The 24,166-nt window shown below is 38.6% G+C and overlaps 1 protein-coding gene across 3 annotated transcripts in view; it reads left to right on the forward strand.

Annotated features, from left to right (window-relative positions):
* Positions 1-24,166, forward strand: part of NKAIN2 (sodium/potassium transporting ATPase interacting 2) — a 993,755-nt gene that overhangs the window by 960,218 nt on the left and 9,371 nt on the right. For all 3 annotated transcript variants that reach the window (XM_030316260.1, XM_030316259.1, XM_030316261.1), the window contains one exon: positions 6,345-6,405. In XM_030316260.1, coding sequence (XP_030172120.1) covers positions 6,345-6,405 — 61 coding nt within the window. The remainder of the gene's footprint in view (positions 1-6,344; positions 6,406-24,166) is intronic.

Raw genomic sequence — 24,166 nt, forward strand, 5'->3', positions numbered from 1 at the left:
CAAAAAAGAGTGTCAAATAGTGATTCTATATTGTATCAACATCAAAAACTATTGTAGACTTCTGTGTTGGTCTAAGAGCTCAGAATTAAAATATGTCTTTGTACTGAAGAAAACAAGCATATCTACTTTGTTTCCATAAATTTACAAATTCAAAAATTAAAATATAAATGTTTTAACATAAATAATAGTTGCCTAAAATACAGTATTTTTAAATTAAACTTTCCACTGTGAGATAATTGTAGATCACATGCAATTGTGAAATAATGCAGAAAGATCCTGTATACCCTTTACCCAGGTTCCCCCAGTGGTAACATCTTGCAAACTATAGCACAGTATCACTGAGAGGATGGTGACTGCTGAACTTCTATCAGATAAGGATCCATCGTGATGCCTCTTTTACAACCACATCCACCTGTGACTCCCACCTAACTTAATCCCTGGCAACCACTAATCTGTTCTCAATTTCTATAATTTTGTCATGCCAAGAATGTAATATAAATGACATCATATATTATATAACCTTTTAGGATTGGCTTTCTTCACCCAGCATAATTCTATGGATTTTCATACAGGTAGCTGCATATATATCAATAGTCCTTTCCTTTTATTGCTGAGTAGTATTCCATGATGTGAACATATCACTGTTTCTTTAACTACTCACCTACTTAGGGACATCTGGGTTGTGTCCAGTTTTTGTCTATTATGGATAAAGCTGCTATAAACATAAGTGTACAGTTGTTTGTGTGAACACGTCTTCATTTCTTTGGGGTAAATGGCCATGAGTGCGATTGCTGGGTTGTATTGTAGTTGTATGTTTAGTTTTAAAGGAAACCCACAAACTGTTGTTTTAAACTGGGGTACATAAATATTTCCCTCTTTCTGCTTTCAAGATTTTTGTGTCTGATTGTTCAAATTTTGACTGTCATGCATCTTGGTGTGAATTTCTTTGGACTTACCCTGTTTGGGCTTCACTCAACTTTTTGAATATGTAATTTCACATCATTTGTCAAATTTAGGAAGTTTTCAGTCACTATTTTTTTTAGTACTTTTTTAGTACTGCTCTATTTTCATTTCAGGACACCAATGACACATATGTCATCTGTTTTACTATAGTTTCAAGGGTCCCTGAGGCTCTGTTCATTTTTTTCAATCTACTTTTTTCTCTCTTGTCCATATTGGATAATTTCTATTATTCTGTGAATTCAAATTCATGGATTCCTTCTTGTCTTCTCCATTCTGTAGTTCAGTTCTGTTGTTGTTGTTATTGCATCTTTTTAGCTCTAAATTTTCAATCTGGTTCTTCTTTAGTTCTATTTCTTTACTGAGACTATTTTTAAAATTTATTTCAAATGTGTTCATAAATTGCTTGTTGAAGCATTTTTATGAAAACTACTTTAAAATATTTGTCAGATAATTCTAACATCTCTATCATCCAGCTCTGTGTTAACTGCAACTGATTGCCTTTTTTCATTCAGCTTGAGATCTTCCTTATTAGCATGTTGAACTTTTACATTGGAACATGGGCATTTTGGGTATTATATTATGAGACTCTAGACCTTTCTTAAACCTCCTGTTTTAGCTGGCTTCTTCTGAAACCACTCTGGCAGGTGAAGGAGAGATAACACTCATCACTTCCAAGTGGGATAGAAATCCAGTTCCCCACTCATCTTCCTTTGAAACCACAGAAGGGGAAGGGCTTCTCATTAAGGCTGAGAGGCAGTGGAAGTTCCTGCCCCCCACTTGGCCTTCAATAATATCTCCAAGGTTGGGGGGGGGTAGCAATGTCTTGTTACTGCTCTCAGTTGCCTTTGTCTGACACCATGGGGATAGAGGATTGCCCTCATTACTTCTCAGCATTGGTAAAAATTCTGATTCTCCACTAGATCTCCCTGACACCACCTGAGATGTGCCTCCATACTACAGAGTGAGGTTGGAAGCTAGATTCCCCCCATGGTCTCTAACTGACACTAAGGAGAGGGTCTTCCTCCTTTCTGAAAAAAAAATGCAAGTCCAACTTTTCTGCCTGACTTCTCAGACACTGCAGCATGGGGGTGTCTTGACATTCCCCCCCCCACTCTTTGTTCCTGTGGTTGGGGAATGGAACTACAGTTTTTTTCTGTGATGTTGGCCAAAGAAGAGCTATTATCATCTTAACATTATGTCTTACTAGGCTGTCTTTTTCCTGGTCATTTGGCTAGAGAAAGTAGGCTTTTATTGGGGCTTTTTGATCTGTGCCTGCTGGCATTTCTGAGTTGTGAGCTTCTTCAGCTCCAGATCTGGTATATATGAGACGAAAGAAAAATAGGGAACTCATTCCCATGTTTTCCCTTGGGTCTCAAAGTTTCTAGGAGTCTACATTCTTTCCACTTTTCAGTATCTTCCTATGTGTGTTATATATAAAATGTCTTATTTTTTTTCAGTTGCACTTTTAGTGAGACTAGGGTTAGAGACAACTATGTGTACTCCAACTTCCTGGAAAGAGAAATCCAAAAGATAGTATTTTAAAAACTAAGGTTGTTACATTTTCAATTACTACAATTGAATCTTTTTTTAAGTACTTACCAAAAGGCTTTGGTTTCCTCTTATCTATTAGCTTCTAAGTGAATTTCTGGAACATGCAATCATAATTTGGTTTGTAGATACAAAAAAGAATTTTAATCTGATTAGTTATAGAGAGAAAATATCATTTCCTTTCAACCAGTAATGATATCAAGATGATATGAATTCCCTATCAGGTGAATTAGAAGTGAACAAATCAATTAGATGTATCAAGGTGAAAAGATGAATAAAAATAAAAAGATTTAGGCTTAGCTGTGCTTTGAATGCCAAAGACTAAAACAACTGGAATATTTTGTTTTGTTTTGTATTGTTTTGTTTTACATAAGTGGATAATTGTATGTTTGCCTAGTATAATACCACTGGTGTCTTTCATTGTTATTCTAGTTATATTTAAGTAAAGAACAAAATAAAATGATTTTATTTTATTTTTTAATTTTAATGTTTATTTTATCTTTAAGAGAGAGACAGACAGACAGACAGAGTGGGAACAGGGGAGGGGCAGAGAGAGGAGACACAGAATCCAAAGCAGGCTCCAGGCTCTGAGCTGTCAGCACACAGCCCGATGTGGGGCTCAAACTCATGAACTGCGAGATCAGGACCTGAGCCGAAGGTGGATGCTTAACTGACTGAGCCACCCAGGTCACCCAAATAATTTTTTTAATTCCATGTACTCTGATCTACTTTGACAACATGGGTCATTGTTCCCTGATTTGGGCACCATTATTCCCTTCCCATTGCCCAAACTCCTCTGAATGGAGCTGTTTGCTCCTCCCTGAACATAATTTACATCTTCCCAGAGGTTTCCTAGGTCCTGCTGGGAAGACTATCTAAAACAGTGGCTCTAACTTGGGGCAATTTTATCCTTTAAGGGACATATGGCAATGTCTGCAGACATTTTGGATTTTCTCAGTTGTCAAGTGGATTGATTGTAGGATGTTTCTGGAGAAGCATCCTATAATTCACAACAGATCTTACAAAAAAGTATTTCCCAGCCCAAATGTCAATGGTGCCAAGGTTGAGAAACTCTGGCTGAGTTTGTCTTTGTAACCCACATAGCAATTATAGGTATTGCACATTATAGGAAACATTTGGAGTTACAAATGATTTGAAGCTCCTTTCTGTACGTAAATTTTTTAAATTGCTATGGAGTAAGAATTAAATTATAAATTTATATGGTATAGGAAAATTGGAAGATAACAGAGGCTTATGAATCTTGATTAATTTGGGGGGAACTAATTTCCATTTGTATTTAGAGGTAACCAATTTAAAAGCTAAATTTCTCTTAATCAGCAAGCTTTTGTAATGAAATGCAGCAGGATTTACTTTTATATCAAAGGAGCTCCCCTGATAGTTAAAGAATGCAACTGAATACAATTAAAAGATCACTGGTAAGCAGAATACAGGGCCTTGACTGCATTCTGGGAGAGTAGTACAGTTAATAATCTAGAATCTAGTGACACTTTAATGAGAAGCTTAAATTTATTGGCCCTGGATCTCAGAATTTATCAATGCTTTTTACCTAGAATTTCATTTAGAAGTAATAAGTGATGAGTGAAGATCAAAAGAAAAGTTTGTGACTAGGAAAAAGTTGCTTTATAGATAATTCAAGTAGTAAGTATTTAAAACTGAAGAGATAAACTATTGATAAATGGATAGAATTTAGTCAAGGATGATAAGGACTCCCTGTGGAAGAAGGGAAGGAGCTATATAAGCAGTACCCAAGGGATTTAACCAAAACTCATCACAGTCAAATCCAAGTACTAATGACAGAGTACCCATGGGACTGGCTCACTCAATGATTAGAGCATTTTCATGGATCCTGTTGGATGAAAGATTAAGAAATGTTAGTATAGTCTATTTTTTTTTCAGTACCCATGAAAATGTTCAAATTGTGTGATTTTGTTTGGTCAAATAAAAATCTATGCTAAAGCTGTTCTTAATACCACCCTATACTCTAAAAATAAGCCTATAAAAATGACGATCCTGATTATTCTATTATATAAGGAAACAGTTCTTACTACCACTATTTTATTGCCAATTGCAACATACCATTTAAAGAGAAAAATGATGATTTGATGATTTTCCTTTTTTTTTAAGTTTAGTTATCTATTTTGAGAGAGAGAGAGAGAGAGAGAGAGAGAGAGAGAGAGAGAGAGTCACAAGTAGGCTCCACACTGTCAGCACAGGGTGTGACTGGGGCTCAATCTCACAAAACATGAGATGATGACCCGAGCTGAAGTCAAGAGTCAGATGTTCAACCGACTGAGCCACCCAGGCACCCCAATGATTTTTCTAAGATATGCTTTAAAAAAAAAGGAAAGAAAAGAAAACTACTGCTAATATATTATTGGTATTCTTCTGTAGCTCTCCATGATGTGTACTGGTTCAGATACTAAATCTGGGGGTGGGAGGAGTGGGGGTATACATCCCCTCTCACCCAGCACTTGAAAACAAAAGCCCTTGAAGAATATGTTGCAGGGATCTTCTTCCTCACCCATTCCTCCTCCAAGCGGGTCACTACTTCTATGCCAGGATAACCACTGTCTTATTCTATGCCAGTTTGCTTTGGAATAGAGCTAGAGTCTGCCAGAATATGCCTTTCTACCTCAAATCCAAATTATAGATTTTCTAAAGTCTCTCTTTTAACCGGACCCTTCTTTCTCTCCAGATAATACTGTGCTCATTAAATACCTATCAGCGTGCCCTCTGACTTAAAGTGTCCCACTCACATCTTCCAGAAAGATCACTGTCAGCTAATGAAAAACAATTTCATTTGGCTCCTCCCAGCACCTCCTTTTTGCCCTGTGACTTAGCTTCCTAATGGGAGACCACAGCCTTTCCTCATGTTCCTTTCCCCATGCCAAATATTATCATATACTCTCAGTTCTCAGCTAGATCAATGCTTTTCTGAAATATCATTGAGCATAATCTTCATCACTGTTCCATCCTTTCTGGAATCCCCCAAACAGAATTATGGGGAGGGGGGAAATTCCACTATTAGGAAATTGTATTAGTTTTGCATACTTTTACCAGCATTCATAATTTCACTAAATATTCTACTGATATGAAGGAATACAAAACCACTCAATCTGAGGGAATAGATATCAAAGAACTTTGAGGTGTTCCTTAACAATTTCAGTGAGCAAAGACTACTTTGACCATAGGGACCTTTTTGCAGTATGTTTCGGAAAGGATGATGTGATTTGTGCTATCCTGGATTCAGTGCATCACGACGTATCTTACCTACAGGCACCCACGCCATCGCTTTGTGTAACATGTCAACCTGCTTGTGCTTGGTGTGCCCTGGTTCCTGTTACAGGTCTAAATAAGTGTTTTTCTTCCATGCAACATGCCACTGAATCTTAATATTTTTTCCCTCAAAACATTTTTCTGTTAGTCGGTGAGAGTCCAATTTTAGAATCTAAGGCTCTTGGCTAATGAAAGTAAATTCGAAGTTGATTGGCACAAATGCAAATGTTATTCCTTTAATAAATGACCATAATTTTTTTCCCTGTACCTAAAATAACTTGTTTTAGATTGCCTGGCAATGAACAAATCTTGCACATAAATGCAGTTCAGAGAAAAAGAGAGCAATGCATTTATTTATAAGGAAAATAGATGTCACTTGAATCAAGAGTCCACACTGGAGTCAAGGTTCAGTATGAGAAACCATCATTTTGGAACACTGTCTCTAGTTATACACTGCCTGCCATTAAGCCACTACCCAGTGAGGTCCAGTACCATTGTCTTTGCTTCCTGTCTAAAGCATCTTTGTTTTGTTTCAGCTGGCAGGGTTCATCTACGCCTGTTATGTTGTGAAATGTATAACTGAAGAAGAGGACAGCTGTAAGTATTAAAGCTCTATTCTGTTTCTTTCAAGTTCAAAGCATCTCCTTCACTGCCTCCTACCTAGCCTTCTTACTTCTCAGACAGTATCCCCCAACACAACATTGGAACAAGGAATAAACCTTTTGTATCCATTGCGATAAAGTGTTTTTGTAAAAATATCCAACATATTGAAAAAATGGAGAAGCACCCATTTTGAAAACATTTCAAAAACATTCTTTAATTTTACTAAATGCATTTTTAAAGATTTATTTCTCTTATAACAATTCTAGTAGAGAATAAAGAGGGGAAATTGAGGACAGGAATGATTTTTAAGTGTGGTTAATTTGACTGTTTTCTTTTTAGAAACCCTTATTAGGTATTAATGCCTAATCAGTTTCACCCAGGACTAAAAATCCCAATAATCAACAGTTTGGAATAGTTCCTAAACTTTTCAAGAAATGACTTCAGACTAATTTAAGAAATATGTCTTCAGGAAACCAAATGCTCATATTTCCTTTTTGTTCCTACAGTTTGATCCAAATGGCTATAACTCTCTGTCAGAGTCCCAGCATTGAGTCCTATTTGTAGATCTAGAGTTTAGACCTGGTACCATCATACAAGCCTGTAAGTGGCTTCACTGTGTTTTGCTCTTCTAAACATGGCAGATGGAAGGTTTCACTCCTTCCTTGCCCCTTAAGGATCTGAAATAGGAGGATTGGAAAAACATTCTATTCTCTTGGTACTATCATGAGTACTTGCCTATGCAGCTATATTTACTCTGAGGAATAAATCAAAGTTGGGGATATTTTTTTTCATTTCCAAAAATATTCATAATGGTTGGGATTTCAAGATGGAAAAGAGATCCACTGCTCTGTTACAGGATAATTTGAGGAAAATTCCAAAGAGAGATATGTGTTTCTTCTTCACTTTCCAATCAACCTTTTTCCTAATCTTGCCCCCCACCAGTCTTTCCTTCACACTGATACGAATGTGATTTTTCTAAAGTATATTTCTGATTACATCATGCTTTTTTGATAAACTACCTGCCAATTGATCTGCCATCACGCTATACAAAATAAAGTCCAGACTCCTTACTCTGTTATGACCATTTTTCTACTGACTCGTTCATGCTCACTTTTCTAATCTTCTCTGGAAATGCAGATACAATTCAGTCGTATTAGTCTGGCTGCTCTGTCCCCAATATGGCAGGCTGTATATGCCATGGCGCTTTTTCATCTTTTGCCTGGGATCACCTTACTCTCACATCAGCTACTGAACAAATATCTATTCATCTTTCAATCTGTTCATCACCCATGCTAAAGGGTGTCTTTCTCTGTGAAACCTTTCCTGGTCCCTTTCCTATTTCCCCACAAGATACACTCTATGGAATTTTATTATACTTACATGTTTAGATGTTGGTTTTTCACGACTAGATAGTGACTTACTAGAAAGGAGGAAGCAGTGTCAGGTCATTAATTTAGAGGAGACACTTTTTCAATCACAGTAATACATGGTAAAATCAGGAATATGTAGCACATAGTTTGTTATTCATTGTGTTAAAAGAAATAATGGTCCTTTCACTAAAAGAGCATTTGTATAACACTCCTCAGTAAATCAAGTGCTATATCATGCTTTGGAGATTTTAAGATTAGTAATACACAAGCTTTTACCTCTAGTAAGTCACCATCTAGTCATGAAAAACCAACATCTAAACATGTAAGTATAATAAAATTCCATAGAGTGTATCTTGTGGGGAAATAGGAAAAGGACCAGGAAAGGTTTCACAGAGAAAGACACCCTTGAGCATGGGTGATGAACAGATTGAAAGATGAATAGATATTTGTTCAGTAGCTGATGTGAGAGTAAGGTGATCCCAGGCAAAAGATGAAAAAGCGCCATGGCATATACAGCCTGCCATATTGGGGACAGAGCAGCCAGACTAATACGACTGAATTGTATCTGCATTTCCAGAGAAGATTAGAAAAGTGAGCATGAACGAGTCAGTAGAAAAATGGTCATAACAGAGTAAGGAGTCTGGATTTTATTTTGTATAGCGTGATGGCAAATCATTTGGCAGGTAGTTTATGAAAAAAGCATGATGTAATCAGAAATATACTTTAGAAAAATCACATTCGTATCAGTGTGAAGGAAAGACTGGTGGGGGGCAAGATTAGGAAAAAGGAGACTAGTTAGGACATCATGAAAATGAGATAGGAGATGATGAAGGTCTGGACATCTCTGTATTGGAGATGGAGAGGATAGATGTTAAAAAGAGACATGGAAAAAGGAAGTGATAAATGGGTGGTGGATGGGTACTGTGTAAGAGAAGGCCTGATAGATACCTGGGTTTCTGGTGCAAGTGAATGGTTAAATGGAAATGTCATTTGAGGAAAGTAGAGTAGGAATGTAATAATTGGTTCCATTTAGACAGGTTGAAATTGGAGGTGCCTAATTAATGTACAAGAAAAGATACCTTGTAAGCACTTGTCTTATGCACAAAAGACTTATTCAAAGATTAGGAAGGGTGATAGATGTATGGATTTTAAAATACATGGACTTCACAACCTATGTGGAGTTGAAAGTGTGCGTTCATTCAAATATTATCATTCAGTGTCTTTGTGCCAAAACTTTGGTGAAGGGAAAGTCCAAATTTCATATGGGAATTGAGCTTTCCTTACACTATATATAATGTTTGATTTCATTTCACAATGATGTCAGTGCATTTTTATCTGCAGAAAATACTGTCACACCAAATCTCCTAGACAGATAATCAGTATCCATCTAGAAGAGTGCTTCCCAAAGGGGATCCCAGAAATGCTAGTTCCATAAAATATATTGCTCAGAAAAGATTCCAAAGCCAAGTAAGTTTGACACTAAAAATTTAGGATGCACATTTACATATTAACAACTCTGAGGATTTTCCAGTAGAGAGTGTTTGATTTTTCCTCTTCCATAGTTTTGTTTGAACCATACTATGTTGGGTGAAGCCAGATGCAAATCAAAGAGAAAAACTAGGGGTGCCTGGGTGGCTCAGTTGATTGAGTGTCCGACTTCGGCTCAGGTCATGATCTTGCATTCGTGGGTTTGAGCCCTGCATCGGGCTCTGTGCTGACAGTTCAGAACCTAGTGCCTGCTTCGGATTGGTGTCTCCCTCTCTCTCTCTCTGCCCCTCTCCTGCTTGTGGTCTGTTCCTCTCTGTCTCTCAAAAAATAAAATGTTAAAAAATTTAATAAAATAATAATAATAAGAGAAAAACTAGAGGGGTGCCTGGATGGCTCAGTTGTTTGAGCATCTGACTCTTGATGTCAGCTCAGGCCATGATCTCACAGTTCATGAGATCAAGCTCTGTATTGGGCTCTGCACTGACAGAATGGAATCTACCTGGGATTTTCTCTCTCTCCCTCTCTCTCTGCAACTCCCCCCCCCACTCTATCTCTCTGTTTCTCTCAAAAATAAATGAAATTTTTTAAAAATTCTAAAAAGAGAGAGAGAAAAACTAGGAAGATTTCTGTAGTTCTACTATGCTCTATTTCCCCAGGGAGAATACAGCACACCATACAAGGCCACTCAGAGGGGTCACAGGCCAGCGAGAGAGAGCAGAACTGTTGGCCGAGCACCTTTATTGTGGTTTCATTGGACAGGAATGGGCAAAGTAGGGTAAATGGGTTTAAGATTAGCTGGCTAAATTCGAACCCGTATTCACTGTGACTATTAGACAAAATGGCCTGGGAGTACCTAAAGTCTCCAGATGTTTTAGGTGAGCTAGGGTTTACTTGGGAACAGCCAGTAGTCATTTTGTAAAGAGATGTTAAAGCATTAATTTACAGAAATTAAAAGTATAGTTAATATCCCAAACATTTGAACACAAAATGCCTTTTCATAAGAAATCTTAATATCCCAGAGAATTAGAATTCTGAAGGACTCAGTTTAAGGAATTCCAACCTATATCAAGCTTTGGCCAAATTATGTAAATCCCAGCAGACATGAAGTCACAAATATCTTTGGGAAGGTCAGGTTTCTCTTTCAAGCATCTAATAATCTATTTTCAAAAGAAAGCTCCCCCAAATAGTGCTTATATCATTATGCATATTTTGACCATGACACCTTATCTGCCTTTCTTAATACAAATCACAAGCAGGCTTCTCATAAATAAGTTTTCCAATTTTAGTCTTTTTGTTCGGTGGGTTAGATATGAACAACTTGTTTATTTGTATGTCCACATAGACGGATGCTTACCTTAGACAATCATGGCACTACTAAAAATCCTGGAGAAGATGCTCATTTGGGCCAGTTCTGTGTCCAGTTAGGTTTATTTATTATGATCATTTAGACATGGGAGTAAATGATGAGTGTTGAGTACAATGCTTTGGATTGATATTTCCCTTGTATTATCCTTGCCTTCATCATCTGTCTGAATACTCACCTACAGACCCTGCCTAGAACACATGAATTCCAATGCTCACAAATAAAAAAGATCTGAAATTTCTGTCTAATTTCTGTCTAATTTCTCAGAAGGTAAGGACTGAATTATGGGAGAAGTTTAATGTATAGGTAAACAGGGAAGGGATCTCGGAAAGTGTCTGTTCTTACCTGCTATAGGTCTGCAGTGAAGCATTCTGATAGCAATTTAGTAGCAGGAGGGTATGCTAGCCACGTGCTTGCGAAAATAGGTAAGTTTTCATTCCTAAGAGACTCGGGAAGAACAGAGAAGAGTTTTAGTTCTGTAACTGTGCTGAAAATGGACAGTAGAGATAAGGGCCCAATTTTGGCAACTGGAAAATGAAGGTATTCTTGATGTCAATAAGAAGCTGGCCAGCTATATGCTCAGTTTTACTATTTCAAGCCCAAACAGCAAGTGTAGCCAGGGAGCTTCAACAGCAGAAGTCTGCAGGGAAACTATGGAAAGGGTTCAGTCTCTGTAAGCAAACTCTCCCACTTCACTACATAAAATAGCAATAAGTCATCACTGAACTAGAGACAGTTAGACTGTAGGCATACCAAATGCCTGAGATTTTTTCCCCTTGTTTCTCCTTTTAAACAGTATCTCATTTACTTTTGTGAAGCCCAGCTAGATAGATAGATAGATAGATGATAGATAGATAGATAGATAGATAAAGATAGATAGATGGATATACTTTAATGCAAAGGTTTTTTTTTTTTTTTTTCCAATGAGAAAGTCTGGACCTTGAAGTTTACGTCTCTGACCCTTTAGTTGTCTAAGCCAGAGGTGCAGGCTGACAGGCTAGCTGGCTGTGCAAACTCGCAGGACACCACTGCCATCTGCTGTGCTGAATAGGAGGTGACAGCAGCCCTGGGAGCAGAGTCGCTTCCAGGGAGCAGCAGGAAGATGGGGACACTCCCGCCCCCATGTCGTGGTCACCTAGGGCCACAATCACAAAATACCACATCCTGCATGGCTTAACCAACAGACATATACTTTCTCATGGTCCCAGAGGCTAGAAGTCCAAGATCAAAGTACTGGCAGGTTTGGTTTCAACCGAAACCTCTCCCTTTGCTTGCAGACAGCTGACTTCTCACTTTGCCCTCTGCCCTCTGTGTACAGTCTTGCCCCCGGCGTCTCTTCCTTTTCTTAAAAGGACACCAGTCCTGTTGGATTAGGGCCCCATCCTTATGACTTCATTTAAAATTAATTGCCTCTTTAAAGGCCCTCCTCCAAATACAATCATATTAGAGGTTAGGCCTTTACCATATAAATTTGGGGGGAATTTCTTTTGGTAAAGTTTTATATCCAAATCCACACGTGCCCCTCTTCTACCTGCCATGCGTGCACACGCCATGTGGCTCCTGGACGTTTGACAACCTCTATGGGGCATAGATTGGGGCGAGCAGTGGCTCACTGGCCCGTCTCTCCAGGCTGTAACACTTCCCAGTGTCCTGGCTCCATGCTCTCTAAGGAGTTCCTGGGCAGTGCCTCCTGCTGTGGTGGGGGGTGATCTGCCCTCAGATGAGTAGCTCCTCCCCAGGAAAAAAGCGGGGGGCCTGCTCCAGCGGGTGTGCCTTGACATGTGAACCCTATTCAAGGGAGGCAACCATTGCAATGCACTTTTATGTATTTGTTCATGAAAAGGCAGTGCTATTTCTTCGGAGGAAAGGCTTTCTCCAGGAAAGCAGGCGACCCTTGCTGAGCCGTCTTTGTGGCAAGGCTCTTTCCTGTGTCATCTGTTGCCAGCCATGCTGAGTTTTCCTTATGACCTCCGCTCCTTTCTATTCTCCTCTACTTGTTCTCTTTTACAAAGTTCTGTGAAAGAGATGAAACATTCCGAGATTCTCGGCCTGGCGTGCCTTTTATTATATATGTAGCTCTTCTCTCACTTAATGCTGAGATCTTCTGCACCACAGATGGATGTCCACTTTCAGTGATAGAACGAAAAACTTCTCTCTCTGCCTCATTAGTGCTATTCGAGGTGACAATTGAAAGGAAGACACGCAGCCATGGAAAATATCACCAACCCAGAACAGATAATAATCACATGATTTCTCAATTTGTATTATGTTTTCTTATAAACTTTGTAGTTAATAGTTAAACTAAAACTAAACACTGGTCCTCTAGAAGATGGATCCATGTTTCTAAGTAATCATATCTTTTCTAAAGGGGATTTGTATTTTTGCAAGTATTATTAAATATTCACATCACCTCGGGAACAATACAGAATATCATCCAAACATAATACCCTAAAGGGACTTATTTTGAAAAAAAATTGAAAAATGAATTCTAGATGTTTAAACTTATAGACACACACAAGCACAACCCCACCAACCAAGCAGAAATGCATAAAAACCTGTCCTGAATTCTCTAAATTCAAGTGGCCTTGGGATAAAAGTCACAATCGATTTATAGAAACGTTCATTTGAAAAGCAAACCACAGGAAATTATTCACTTCTCTGAGGCTAATAATTTTCTGTTATTTTTGTTTGATTTTTCTTCTAAAGGCTGCTGGCCTACACTTCTGTGTATTGAACTCTATTCTATATGTTTTGATCATTTTTCCAGTTTGTCAGGATCATTGAGTTTGAATTCTTTGAACACAATCACACACACTCCCACTTTTGGCTGCAGGTGGCAGCAGGGAGAAACACTTCCCCTTTAAAAAGCATTTGTTTCTCCCTGTTTATAAAGAAATGTAAGTTTACTGCAGAATGTATAGAAAACACAAACAACAAAAAAAGAAAATTAGAATGACCCCACGATTCTGAATTATGTTTCTCAGTTAACATTTCTGCATATCATATGGCTCCTAGTCTTTCTTTCTCCTTCCTCCCCTCCTTCCCTTCCTTCCTTCCTTCCTTCTTTCCTCCCTCCCTCCTTATTTTCTATCTATCTATCTATCTATCCATCTACCCATCTGCCCATCTATGTATCCACCATTTTTTCTATCTGGTTGTTAGGGTCATACTACACATAAGTTGGTAATCTAAGCTTTCTTTCTTGTTATTATAAATAACTCTTCAAACATAACCTAAGGGGCAGGCAATTAGCAGTTCAAAATAGGTGCCAAGTTCTCAGGCATCACGTTGACAGAGTTATGAGAATGCTGTATCTGTTTTACTTTTAGAGTATCACACAAAAGCAATCAAATGAAATAATAAAATACTGTTAACATGGTATTGCTTTATCATCTCCTTATAACATTTGTTTTGTGATTTTTCAAGGTGACTTAGTGAAATAATCTTGTCCACATCTACTAGCCTTACATAAAACCCAAACTTGCCATTCATTTCCCCTTCTCTGAACAGAATTACATATTAAAGCCCAGAGCCCCAGATTTTGAATGCTACTAATCTCTAGTTATGCTTTACAGAATCGTAGTGAGGCCAGGGTAAGAGATGTCTGTCACCTTGCTTCTTCCTCAACTCACCCAAAACACAGGAGCTCTACCTTTATCTAATTTTACAACTTCTGATTCTGCTTAAGATTTCTTTTGGATTAGGAATACTGCAGGCTTGAAAATGATGGAAAACTACTGTCTACGGCTCTATTTCAACAGCTTAATTTTGTAGACCCATAAAGATTAAATGACTTGCCCAAGGTCACTGAGCTTATTCTTGAACTTCTGACACCAATACAGCACATATTGACTCTTTCAGGATAAGAGAGTATTAGCCATTGCCCTCAGGGACCACACCTGTCTTGACCACTGCTGTATGCTCAGCATCTAGCAATCCCCAACCTGGAGCAGGACTCAGTAATTATCTGGGAAATAAATGAATGAATCAATCAGCTCTCCACAAACATTTCTTAGACCATTTGGAAACTAGTAAGGGTATGTTGCATCTTTTTAGACCCCAGTTTATTGTAAGTAAATGGGTAATCAGTTATAATAAAGCACTTTTGTCATTTTCTAAGCAAATGGCAGAAAAGAGTGGGGCGGAGACATGCTGCCATATATAAAAATAAAAGATTGAATAAATGATCAGCACCTGAAACGAATGCCTGCATAGACATATGCCTCCTGTCAATCACATGCAAGTTTCTATCAGAGGCAACAGCATTCCCTAACAGTGAAATACAGTTTTTACATTGTCTTGCTCATTAGTTAGTAGTGGTCTCTTTTTCAGACTACTATTAAATTACTCCCTCTCGTGGTCATTGAAGGGAAAATATATGAGCTTTATTTTTAAATTTTTAAATTATTTTTAAAATTGGATATTCAGGTGAAAGTTGAATCTGATTCCTCAACAGTCACTTCTTATTTTCTATTTTTTTCACAATGTCTCTCCCATTGTACTATACTGCTTTCCACTCATGCACACACATACATACACACACTCACATCCACACACTCTCATACACACCTACACACACTATAATCATCTTTAAATACATTTCATGTTCCCAAGTCAAAAATATGGGGGGAAGGAAATTTATTGATCCCCTACCCTCTGTTGATTCAGAACAATCAGGACCTTGTTTCTAAAGAACAGTGTTAAGGTGACAATATTCAGTCCAGCAAAAAGGATGACAACTTACTGGGGTGTAGTAAAGGATGTATTTTATGCAGAAAATATTTCTGGCTGGGAGAACTGAAGCTTTCTCATACTCTTCAGGTTGTTTTAATCAGCCTCAATAGAAAAGAAAGCCAGGGAGTGTAAGTGGAAGGGAAAGTGGTGACATTTACAGAAATGATTAAAAGAAAAATCTTCCATTTTGATTATTCTGCTTCATCTTCCAATTCTGCAGTACACAGGCCACCTGTAATGGGTATTCCATACTTCTTCCTCACCATCTCTCTGTACTCGCATTGATAATGACATGACAAAGAAGGCAGCTAAGTGGCAGGAAAAAAGCATGCTTTTAGCACCACGGTGTAGATAGACATGCTCACAAAATAAAGTTCCTGGGATCCCACAATCCCATCTCGAAAGAACAAATGAGAACAAGACAAAGAGCCCGCATAGGAAACTAAGCTCTAAGAGCCCTCCAAAGCTGAGGCGTGCTGGGAAAGTAGGCTCCACATTCAAAGTTCGTCTTTTGATAAATGATGCTGGCAGGTGCCCACTTCAGGATGTCCAGTTGTGTTTTAGTTTTGGAAGTGGCTTCTAATAGAGACAGAAGGCTGGGCTTAGCTATCTCCTTCTTAACAGCAGGAGGATAAAAAACTCCGCACCTCTGAGGATGGCCACCAGGTATGCAGAACGAAAACATCTGAGCAGAGCAGCCTTATGCATAGCATAGCGTCTGAAAGAGCGCCTTGTCAATAAGGGAACAGAGGGCGAACTCTCAATCCTGCGTGACATTTAAATGAGGCTGCTCTAGCTGCAGAGACTCAGGGAGACCTCTGCTAGGATTGGTTGGCATTGTGTGACAGGGAGTGAAGGAGAAACAAACTTAAAGCTCACAGGAGGTGAGGTTTGTTTAAATAATAGAAAGTAATTAGATTGAAGACAAAAATCAGTGATGGCATTTTATAATTACAATTAATTTAAAGGTTAATTTCCTTTGGTGCTAAAATCTTATTTAAAACATTTACCAGGAAAGGAAATTAGGAAGTTGCTATCAAGAGGCATAGAGAGCTTCTGGGAATCCATGCCTATTATCACTTGAAAATTAGGTTAGGCCCAAAGTGGGAATTTCAATTCATTTTTGTGTATAATAGATGGTGGTCAGGCTCAGAGTCAGTGGAGTTGGCTGGGGCAGGCAGTGCAAGATTTGCATTTTTTGTTTGTTTGTTTATGGGATTAATTGCAAATGTTTCCAACAAAGGAGCCTAGTTTATACATGAACAATCCTGACACAAAAAGAAAATTGGATATGGATTGCTGCCTTTGTAACTAATGAAGTTGATGTTAAGGAATTCCCAAGAGCAGAAAAGCAAAGGGAAGCACATAGTAACATCCATACACTTTCCTGACTGAAGTGAATTGAATGAGGGGACAGTGTTTCTTTTGGGCCCAAACCTGCCGATCCTATTCCCCTCTTCCAGGTCCCACATTTTTTTCTATCCCCCTGTTTTCCAGTTGAGAATCGCCATGACTCAGGTTCCAAATGCTGTGTGTGTGTAAATAGGTAACTATAAAATACATATACTACATATACTCTAGAGTATATACATATACTACTCAACAGCTCATCTTCCTGGAAACTTGCCTAGCAAAATCAATGCATAATATGGTAGTAACAGTCGGAGAGAAATAACTCCTTTGCGCTAATTTTTCCCATTCACTATGCCTGTGCAGACTTGCTCATTTTAAATATTTTATTGCTACCATTGATATGTAAACCAATCCCAGAAATATGGAAGTGTGCAGAATCCTAGAGCTATGAGCAATATTAACAATCACCTACTTTAATCCCCTCTTTTGACAGTTGAGGAAAGAGACACTTGAATTGACTCGCTCTAAAGTGAAATAGTCATTTAGAGGCAGAACTGGGAATAGAACGTAAATCTCCAGATTTAAATATACTTTCCACACCACTTCACTGCAATAATCAAGATAGATCCTTTCAACACGTATTTATGGAGTAACCACTCTATGATGGGTTCGTGTGTCCATCACTAGGGATGAGACAGGGAACCAAGCAGATACAGCCTTTGCCTTCATGGCGCATAGAGCCCAGGACGCAGTTCCCATGAAGAACTACAGTCACTTGTCATGAGAATTCAGGCAAGGGTGGGAGAGGTGTGGTAGTGGAATGCCCCCCCAGGGGTGCATCGTCCAGGTGAGAAGACTAGAAAATTATTCCTTGAGGAAATGACATTGCAGCAGAAATCGAAAGGATATATCAGAGGGATATGTAGAATTTAATAAAAACAGGTGTGCCTTGGTGAAACAGAACTACTTTTCCAGTCCATATCGACCAAATGTACACTGTAATTCACACAGGAATAATCTTAAGTGTTTTTAAGGAGCTCAATATACCAAATCTAGTTTCAGCTTTCGCAAATATCAATAAAAATGTTAGAATAACCACTGAACATTCTCTTTACTGAAACTGCTACTATCATTCTAAACAGATGATTAATTTAGACTCAAGAGTTTGATGATTTTCCTTTCTGGAGGATGCAAAATGATGCAAAGATTATGTTAGCGAGGATTATAAGGCAAGGAATGCATGTGGACTTTTTTAAATTTTCTTAAATATGCACAAAAACATAAATGTGCCCACACCCTAATTAAAAGCACTGCATTTAAATGGACTCTGCATTCTAAGTATATGCTGGATGTCACCTGAGAAGACATGCCCAATCATGTCTAACTAGCTCACCTATGGCTCATAATAACTGCTCTCTCCAATTTCAACTGAAAGGCATGTCATATCTCATTGAAAGCATGCTAACAGGGAAGAAAGAAACAAAGACAGGTAAATCTGATTCATCCAAATGGCATGGCACAAAGTGAGCCCAGGCACCTTGAAGGTGAAGTTTGCTTAGTGATCTCATCCCATTCTGTATGCTCCTCCACATCTATTGAAATTATTAAAGATGCCTGGATACATAATTGTCTGACTCTAGCTTTACAATTTCTTGACCTTCTCAGCACTTGCCACCCTCATTACCACTCACTTCATCTACCCCTTAATTTCCTTCATCAAAGAGGCTAATTTGGATCACCTTCACTGTGGAGAAAGGAAATTTCTCCAAAATCACAAATTTAAAGTTCTCGGCCTGACTATAAACTCCTGGGTTTTTTTCCCCCTACCTGTTCCCCTGCCTCCCTCCCAGAAAAACTTATCTTCATCTTCAGTTAGGAACTTCCCTCTATGGGAACATTTGTTTTTCTCATTCTTCGGATCTTTCTACTTCTCATCTCCGTGCAGGATTACTCGTGGCAGTGATGCCCCCACAGGCCCCCTATCTCTCACCTGGCCTGTATTTGCATCACACTTGGATTTTCAACAACCACGCGTGATGAGGCTCAGGTTCACTTTCTCCACTTCTAATCCTGGGTCACTGCCCATGGCTGGAGAAGGTCCCTAACCATGGCTGGATGCTCTCTCCTGCTCAACGACACCCTCACTCCTTACCACTGACTTCCCTCGGGATCTGCTCCAAACCCAGGCGTGGGTTCTGAACCTAAGCCTAGTACTCAAACCATGAAAATTAAAGTTATCAAACATGAAACCTGTCCATTTTTCTCCTAGAACCTGAAAAATTTTCTACACTGGCAAGTATCCTTTTGTCTCCTTGCAACCCTGCTCAAATCTGAGGCACACACAGTCAAAGCTTCTCCTCTCTAGAGTAATCTTTCCACCAACCATTGAGCTCATGCCCTCTGCCCAATCCAGAAGGAGAAGCTGTCAGTGTCTTCATTGTGGCACACTCCATTGAACAGTCCCTTTTGCCTGCATATAGGCTGAAGCCTCAGAGACCACAAACAAGACTGGTCCCAGCCTCTCTCTGTCCTTTTACAGAATATATGAGGTGACTTCCAAAAAATATTTGAAATATGAAAATGCAGTTCTATGTAGTTTTTTTAAGTAAAAAATATCCCCCCCCCTTTTTTTTCTATACTAGTCATACAGGCTTTTCCTGTTGTTTGTCAGACCACCAAAGGAATGCACGGCTGAAGGGTTTCCATAGACTGTCCTCAGCTGTCCTCAGCTTCTGCTGATGACTCAGTACCTGTGTCATCCCACACAATACTCTTGTAAATTCTAATACAGAGTGCTCATCCCCTCCACGAAGAACCCAAATATGCATTTAAAGCATAATTCAAATTGTTCTCTTTGTATAAATCCCTTCCAAAAAGAGATGAGATCCCAAATCTATCCGTGGTGTATCTTTAGTATACATATGCCAAGTGCTGCATTTGAGACTTGACTCTCTCAATAACCCTATGAAGTTGGAATCGCTTCATTATTTCCAAGTTAGGGGGGAAGAAAATAAGGCTCAGAGCAATTGTGACCTGCTTGTGGGCATGATGCTGGTAGGTCTTCTGAGCCCTCCATCTTTACACTACTTTCCTACTTCCTTGTGATGTACAATATTAGGAGACTGTCTGATAGCAAGATCCTGGCATCAGCAGAAAACCAGCATGTGTTTCTTCAAATCCCCCCTACGGTTCTGCCTTCACTGCAGATGTAGGCAAGAGCTAAAAGACAGAATAATTTGTCAAGTGGGACTCATATTTTATTTTTTTATTAAGTGTTTAAAACCAAAAGCTTCAAGTGGTTACTCAAACTATTTCTAACTAAAGAAATATTTCTTCTGCTATGACCACATTGTGGTGATTGCTTTTCATGTTCATTCTTTAGCATATGTAAATGTGTCACCAAGTATAAAATATGGAGGATCTGGTTCTAATGCAACTAAAAGAGAAACGTGAAAATAGGACCGTAAGAAAATACATTTGCTGGACAAGGTTAGGAAATGCCACATCTGCAGTGATTTAGCTAATAAGTCTCATTGCATTCAGTGTGTGCTTTGTCTGTCGGAAGCTCTCTGGGCTGTAACGGTTACTTCAGTGACCTTTAAGGCAACAACAAGGTGAGGTAACCCTACAAAGGGTTGTGTTTCCCTCATCAGGAAATAAAAACAGTAGCTCAGAGTCCACTCAGGGATTTTATCCCAGACCAAACACCTTAAGCTCACACAGTAAGCTGAATTGCTGCCCCCAAGGAAGTCTGTGTGGGTGGGAGGTGGTTCTTTTGGATTTGGCCTATGACTGGTTATGCTCTAAATTTCCTTTGTGCAACTGGAGACAAGTACCCTTTAAATTCTCACCTGCAGAGAAAATGGATATACACTCTATTTTCATAGCCCACACAAATTCTTTAATGTCTTTCAATGAGTTCTTCTAAATATTCAGGCTGAGCTTTCTATGATCTGCCTTTTAAAATTTCTCCTCATGGTCTTTTCCAGCTCTGTCTCCAAAAGGGAGTATGTTGACTAGGGGCTTTGTCATTAACGACCAAGGTACAATTTTATATTACAATACCTCACTGCCAACATGTATTTTTAAAAAGGCAATTTTAGGTTTACTGAACTCAGTGTTGCTGATTAAGAGGTTTAAATAAATGGGAAGTTCACACTGGGGAATATATTTTAGCAAAGAATATTTATTCAAAAAGCATTTCTCACTTACTTGGTAATTTCTAAATTCCGCTATTATTAATGTTATTAAATCGTAGCTATTAAACTGATATGGCTCTTTACTAATTTAAAATAATGGGCCTCGCCATGTCTCCATAGGTCAGTAGAATAAATATACCCATTTTTCAGATAGGAAAAAATAAGGCAAAGAGAAAATGTAACAATTGCAAAAAAAATGATAACTTTCCAGAGCTATCTTCAGAAGACCAAAAGCAAATCCCTCCGATGAGGCAGTGATTAAGCAAGCACAATTTTTATTTTATTTTGTCACCTTCTGCCCCACTGTCTACCTTTGTTATTCTCAGAAAGAGAATAATGTTTTCCTACCAGTAATCAACATTTGCAACCTTTGATAGCCTTCATCGATGAATGACTCTCTCACCAGTCACTTTGATGCTAAGGTATGTCTTAGCCTCTTTGCCTCTACTCCTCTAGGCCAAAGGGACTACAGTGGTGGCTTCTTCCCATTGGTATTCAAAAAAGTTTCTTTTATCTCATAGGACCAAGTATTATAGATCTTCTATAAAAGGTCTTCTCTTTATTATAATTGAAGGCCTTAAGGAAGAAAGAGTAAAAAGAGTTGAATTTCACTTAAGAATTTTACCAACATCTTCCATGCTCCAATGATTGTCTTATTTTTCCTTACAGCCTCGCAGGTCTATAGAGATCATCCCATAAGGACAGTCTTCCATGCACCAAGACACTGTTCTGGGTTCTGGGTTACTGTAGTGAACAGTAGTAAACAGTAAATTTCATGCATCTTACATTAAAGCAAGGGACTCAACAAAGAAACAAGTAGATTACAATATGTCAGGTGGAGAAGAAACACAATAAAGTTGAGTGAGGGGAAGCTAATCTCTGAAATCCCAGCAAATCTCCAACTTGCCTTGCACCAGCTCGAGTTACATTTCTCTTTTTGCATGGATTTCCTGGTCCCTGACACTTGTACCTTACATGCTGTATTTCCAAATGAAGCCAAGCACCAACTCCTTCCTGACATTCTTTTCTGTTATAGGCAACAGCATTCTCCTAGTCAACAAATTTCTGAGTTGACTTTGACTCTTGCCTCTTCCTCTCCTTCCCCCATGTGCAAAAACTTGGCAGGTCACATATTCTCTACCTCTTTCTCCATTATCTTGAACTCATTGTCATCTTTTTTTTCTCATTCTCCGAATTCTATTTCAGCCCTTCAGTAATTTCCGTTTTTCATATTTTCTGGTAAGTGTTGAAATAACAGACAAAATGCCAAGTGGCTAAAAAGACAACATGCCTCTTTCCTTTGAAAAACACCATAATCAGAGTTATACAAGAGGAGGCTGAGACTATAAATAGTTTTCAGAAGAAAGGATCATTTAAATGTTTATATGGTTTTGGGGAACCTGGGTGGCTTGGTCGGTTAAGCATTCGACTTGAGCTCAGGTCATGATCTCGCGGTCCGTGAGTTCGAGCCCCGCATCAGGCTCTGTGCTGACAGCTCAGAGCCTGGAACCTGTTTCAGATTCTGTGTCTCCCTCTCTCTCTGCCCCTCCCCTGTTCATGCTCTGTCTCTCTCTGTCTCAAAAATAAATAATCATTAAAAAAAATTAAAAAAAAATAAATAAATGTTTATATGGTTTTATAGTTCAGGAGAAATGAACTAAACTTTGAAGGATGCTCACCTTATCTCTTCTTAAAGATATGTTACAGAAAAACCAAGACATCTCATTAGTAACTATTACTGGAAAATCCATCATAGGTGGGTTTTGCTTTGATTGCTTTGATTATTATTTGATTATTGATTATTATAAGAGTACATCTTCTAGCAAGAGCAGAGGAGAGACGCTAGAGAATAAACAACAAAATGAAGCATCTACAACCAATGGAAGACTCAAAGCAAGCACTCAAAAACTCTTGTTAAATGAATACTATAAAAAGAAAACAAAAGCCTAAAGATTTTAGATTTAATCCAAAATCTGATGCAAAACCTTTGATAACCTTCCAGGAATTTACTGGAATGGCATGAGTGAAAAGCAGAAATCACTTTTCAATATACTTAGGAAGGAAATAGAACACCTCACTTCCAGCCCTGTCCTCAGCTGTTGTGTGTCCCCCAAACAGTCAAGTAAAACTGTATTTATCTGTACAGTGAAGATAATTATTCCCACCCACCTCACAGTAATTTTGCAGAGATAATTAATATCACCTGAAAGGGCTTTAGAAACTATTAAGTATTGTGCAATTGTTTGAAACTTTATTTATTTTTTTGTTTATTTGTTTATTTTGAAAGAGAGAGAGAAGGCACACAAATGAGCATGGTGGAGGGATGGGAGGGGGCAGAGAGAGAGAGAGAGAGAGAGGTGAGAGAGAATTCCAAACAGGCTGTGCCTGCTGTCAACACAAAGTCTGGTGTGGGGTTCAAACTCACCAACCATGAGATCTTGACCTGAGCCAAAATCAGGAGTTGGACGCTTAACCGCCTGAGCCACCCAGCACCCCAGAACTTTATTTTTATTTTCAGGAATTAAGGAGATTCCAGAGGAATAACAGGTACACTTTTCTAAATAATGCAGAGATAAGCTATGAACCAAACATCTAGATGCCATCACAATTACTTGGAAAAGGACCTGTCAGATGTTTCATGACCCTTACTGCTCAGAAAAGTTTCACAGCATGTAGCAGCCACTTTATAGACTTGATAAATGTGATTATGTAAAAGAAAAGGAAAATAGACCAAAGCGGTATTAACAGTATTCTAAAAATGTAAGTTAACCCCAGTGACTCATTTTTTTGAAAAAGAAAAAAATAGTTTCTTCTACTTCTTTTTTTCACCCATGTGACACCACAAGGAGTTCCATATGTGGTTGAAGCATCATCTGGAAAAGAAGAGCAAGGAATCACATCTACCTACACTGACCACCGTAATATTAACTATAGTGGTTGGTTGGATCCAGCTTATTTCTATTCCTCTCCCTCAAGTCTTTAGGAAGACATCCAAACAATTACTGGGAATGAATGCGTGTGGAAATTGGCCTTACATAATTTCCTTGGCTGTGAACTAAAGCATGTTTATAAAATATGCCCTTTGATTGTTGCTTAAATTTGAATACCTCCCTCATAAGTGAAATGGTAAAAATCCATCGTGGCTACATTTAGATCCTCTTCTTTTTCATCTTGGTTCTGAATCACCTGCTGTTGGATCCTTTTTTATGGCTCCAGACGATCTGAATGATCAGAAAAATGACAATCCT

The sequence above is a fragment of the Lynx canadensis genome, chromosome B2, assembly GCF_007474595.2.
Source record: "Lynx canadensis isolate LIC74 chromosome B2, mLynCan4.pri.v2, whole genome shotgun sequence".
NCBI lineage: Eukaryota > Metazoa > Chordata > Mammalia > Carnivora > Felidae > Lynx > Lynx canadensis.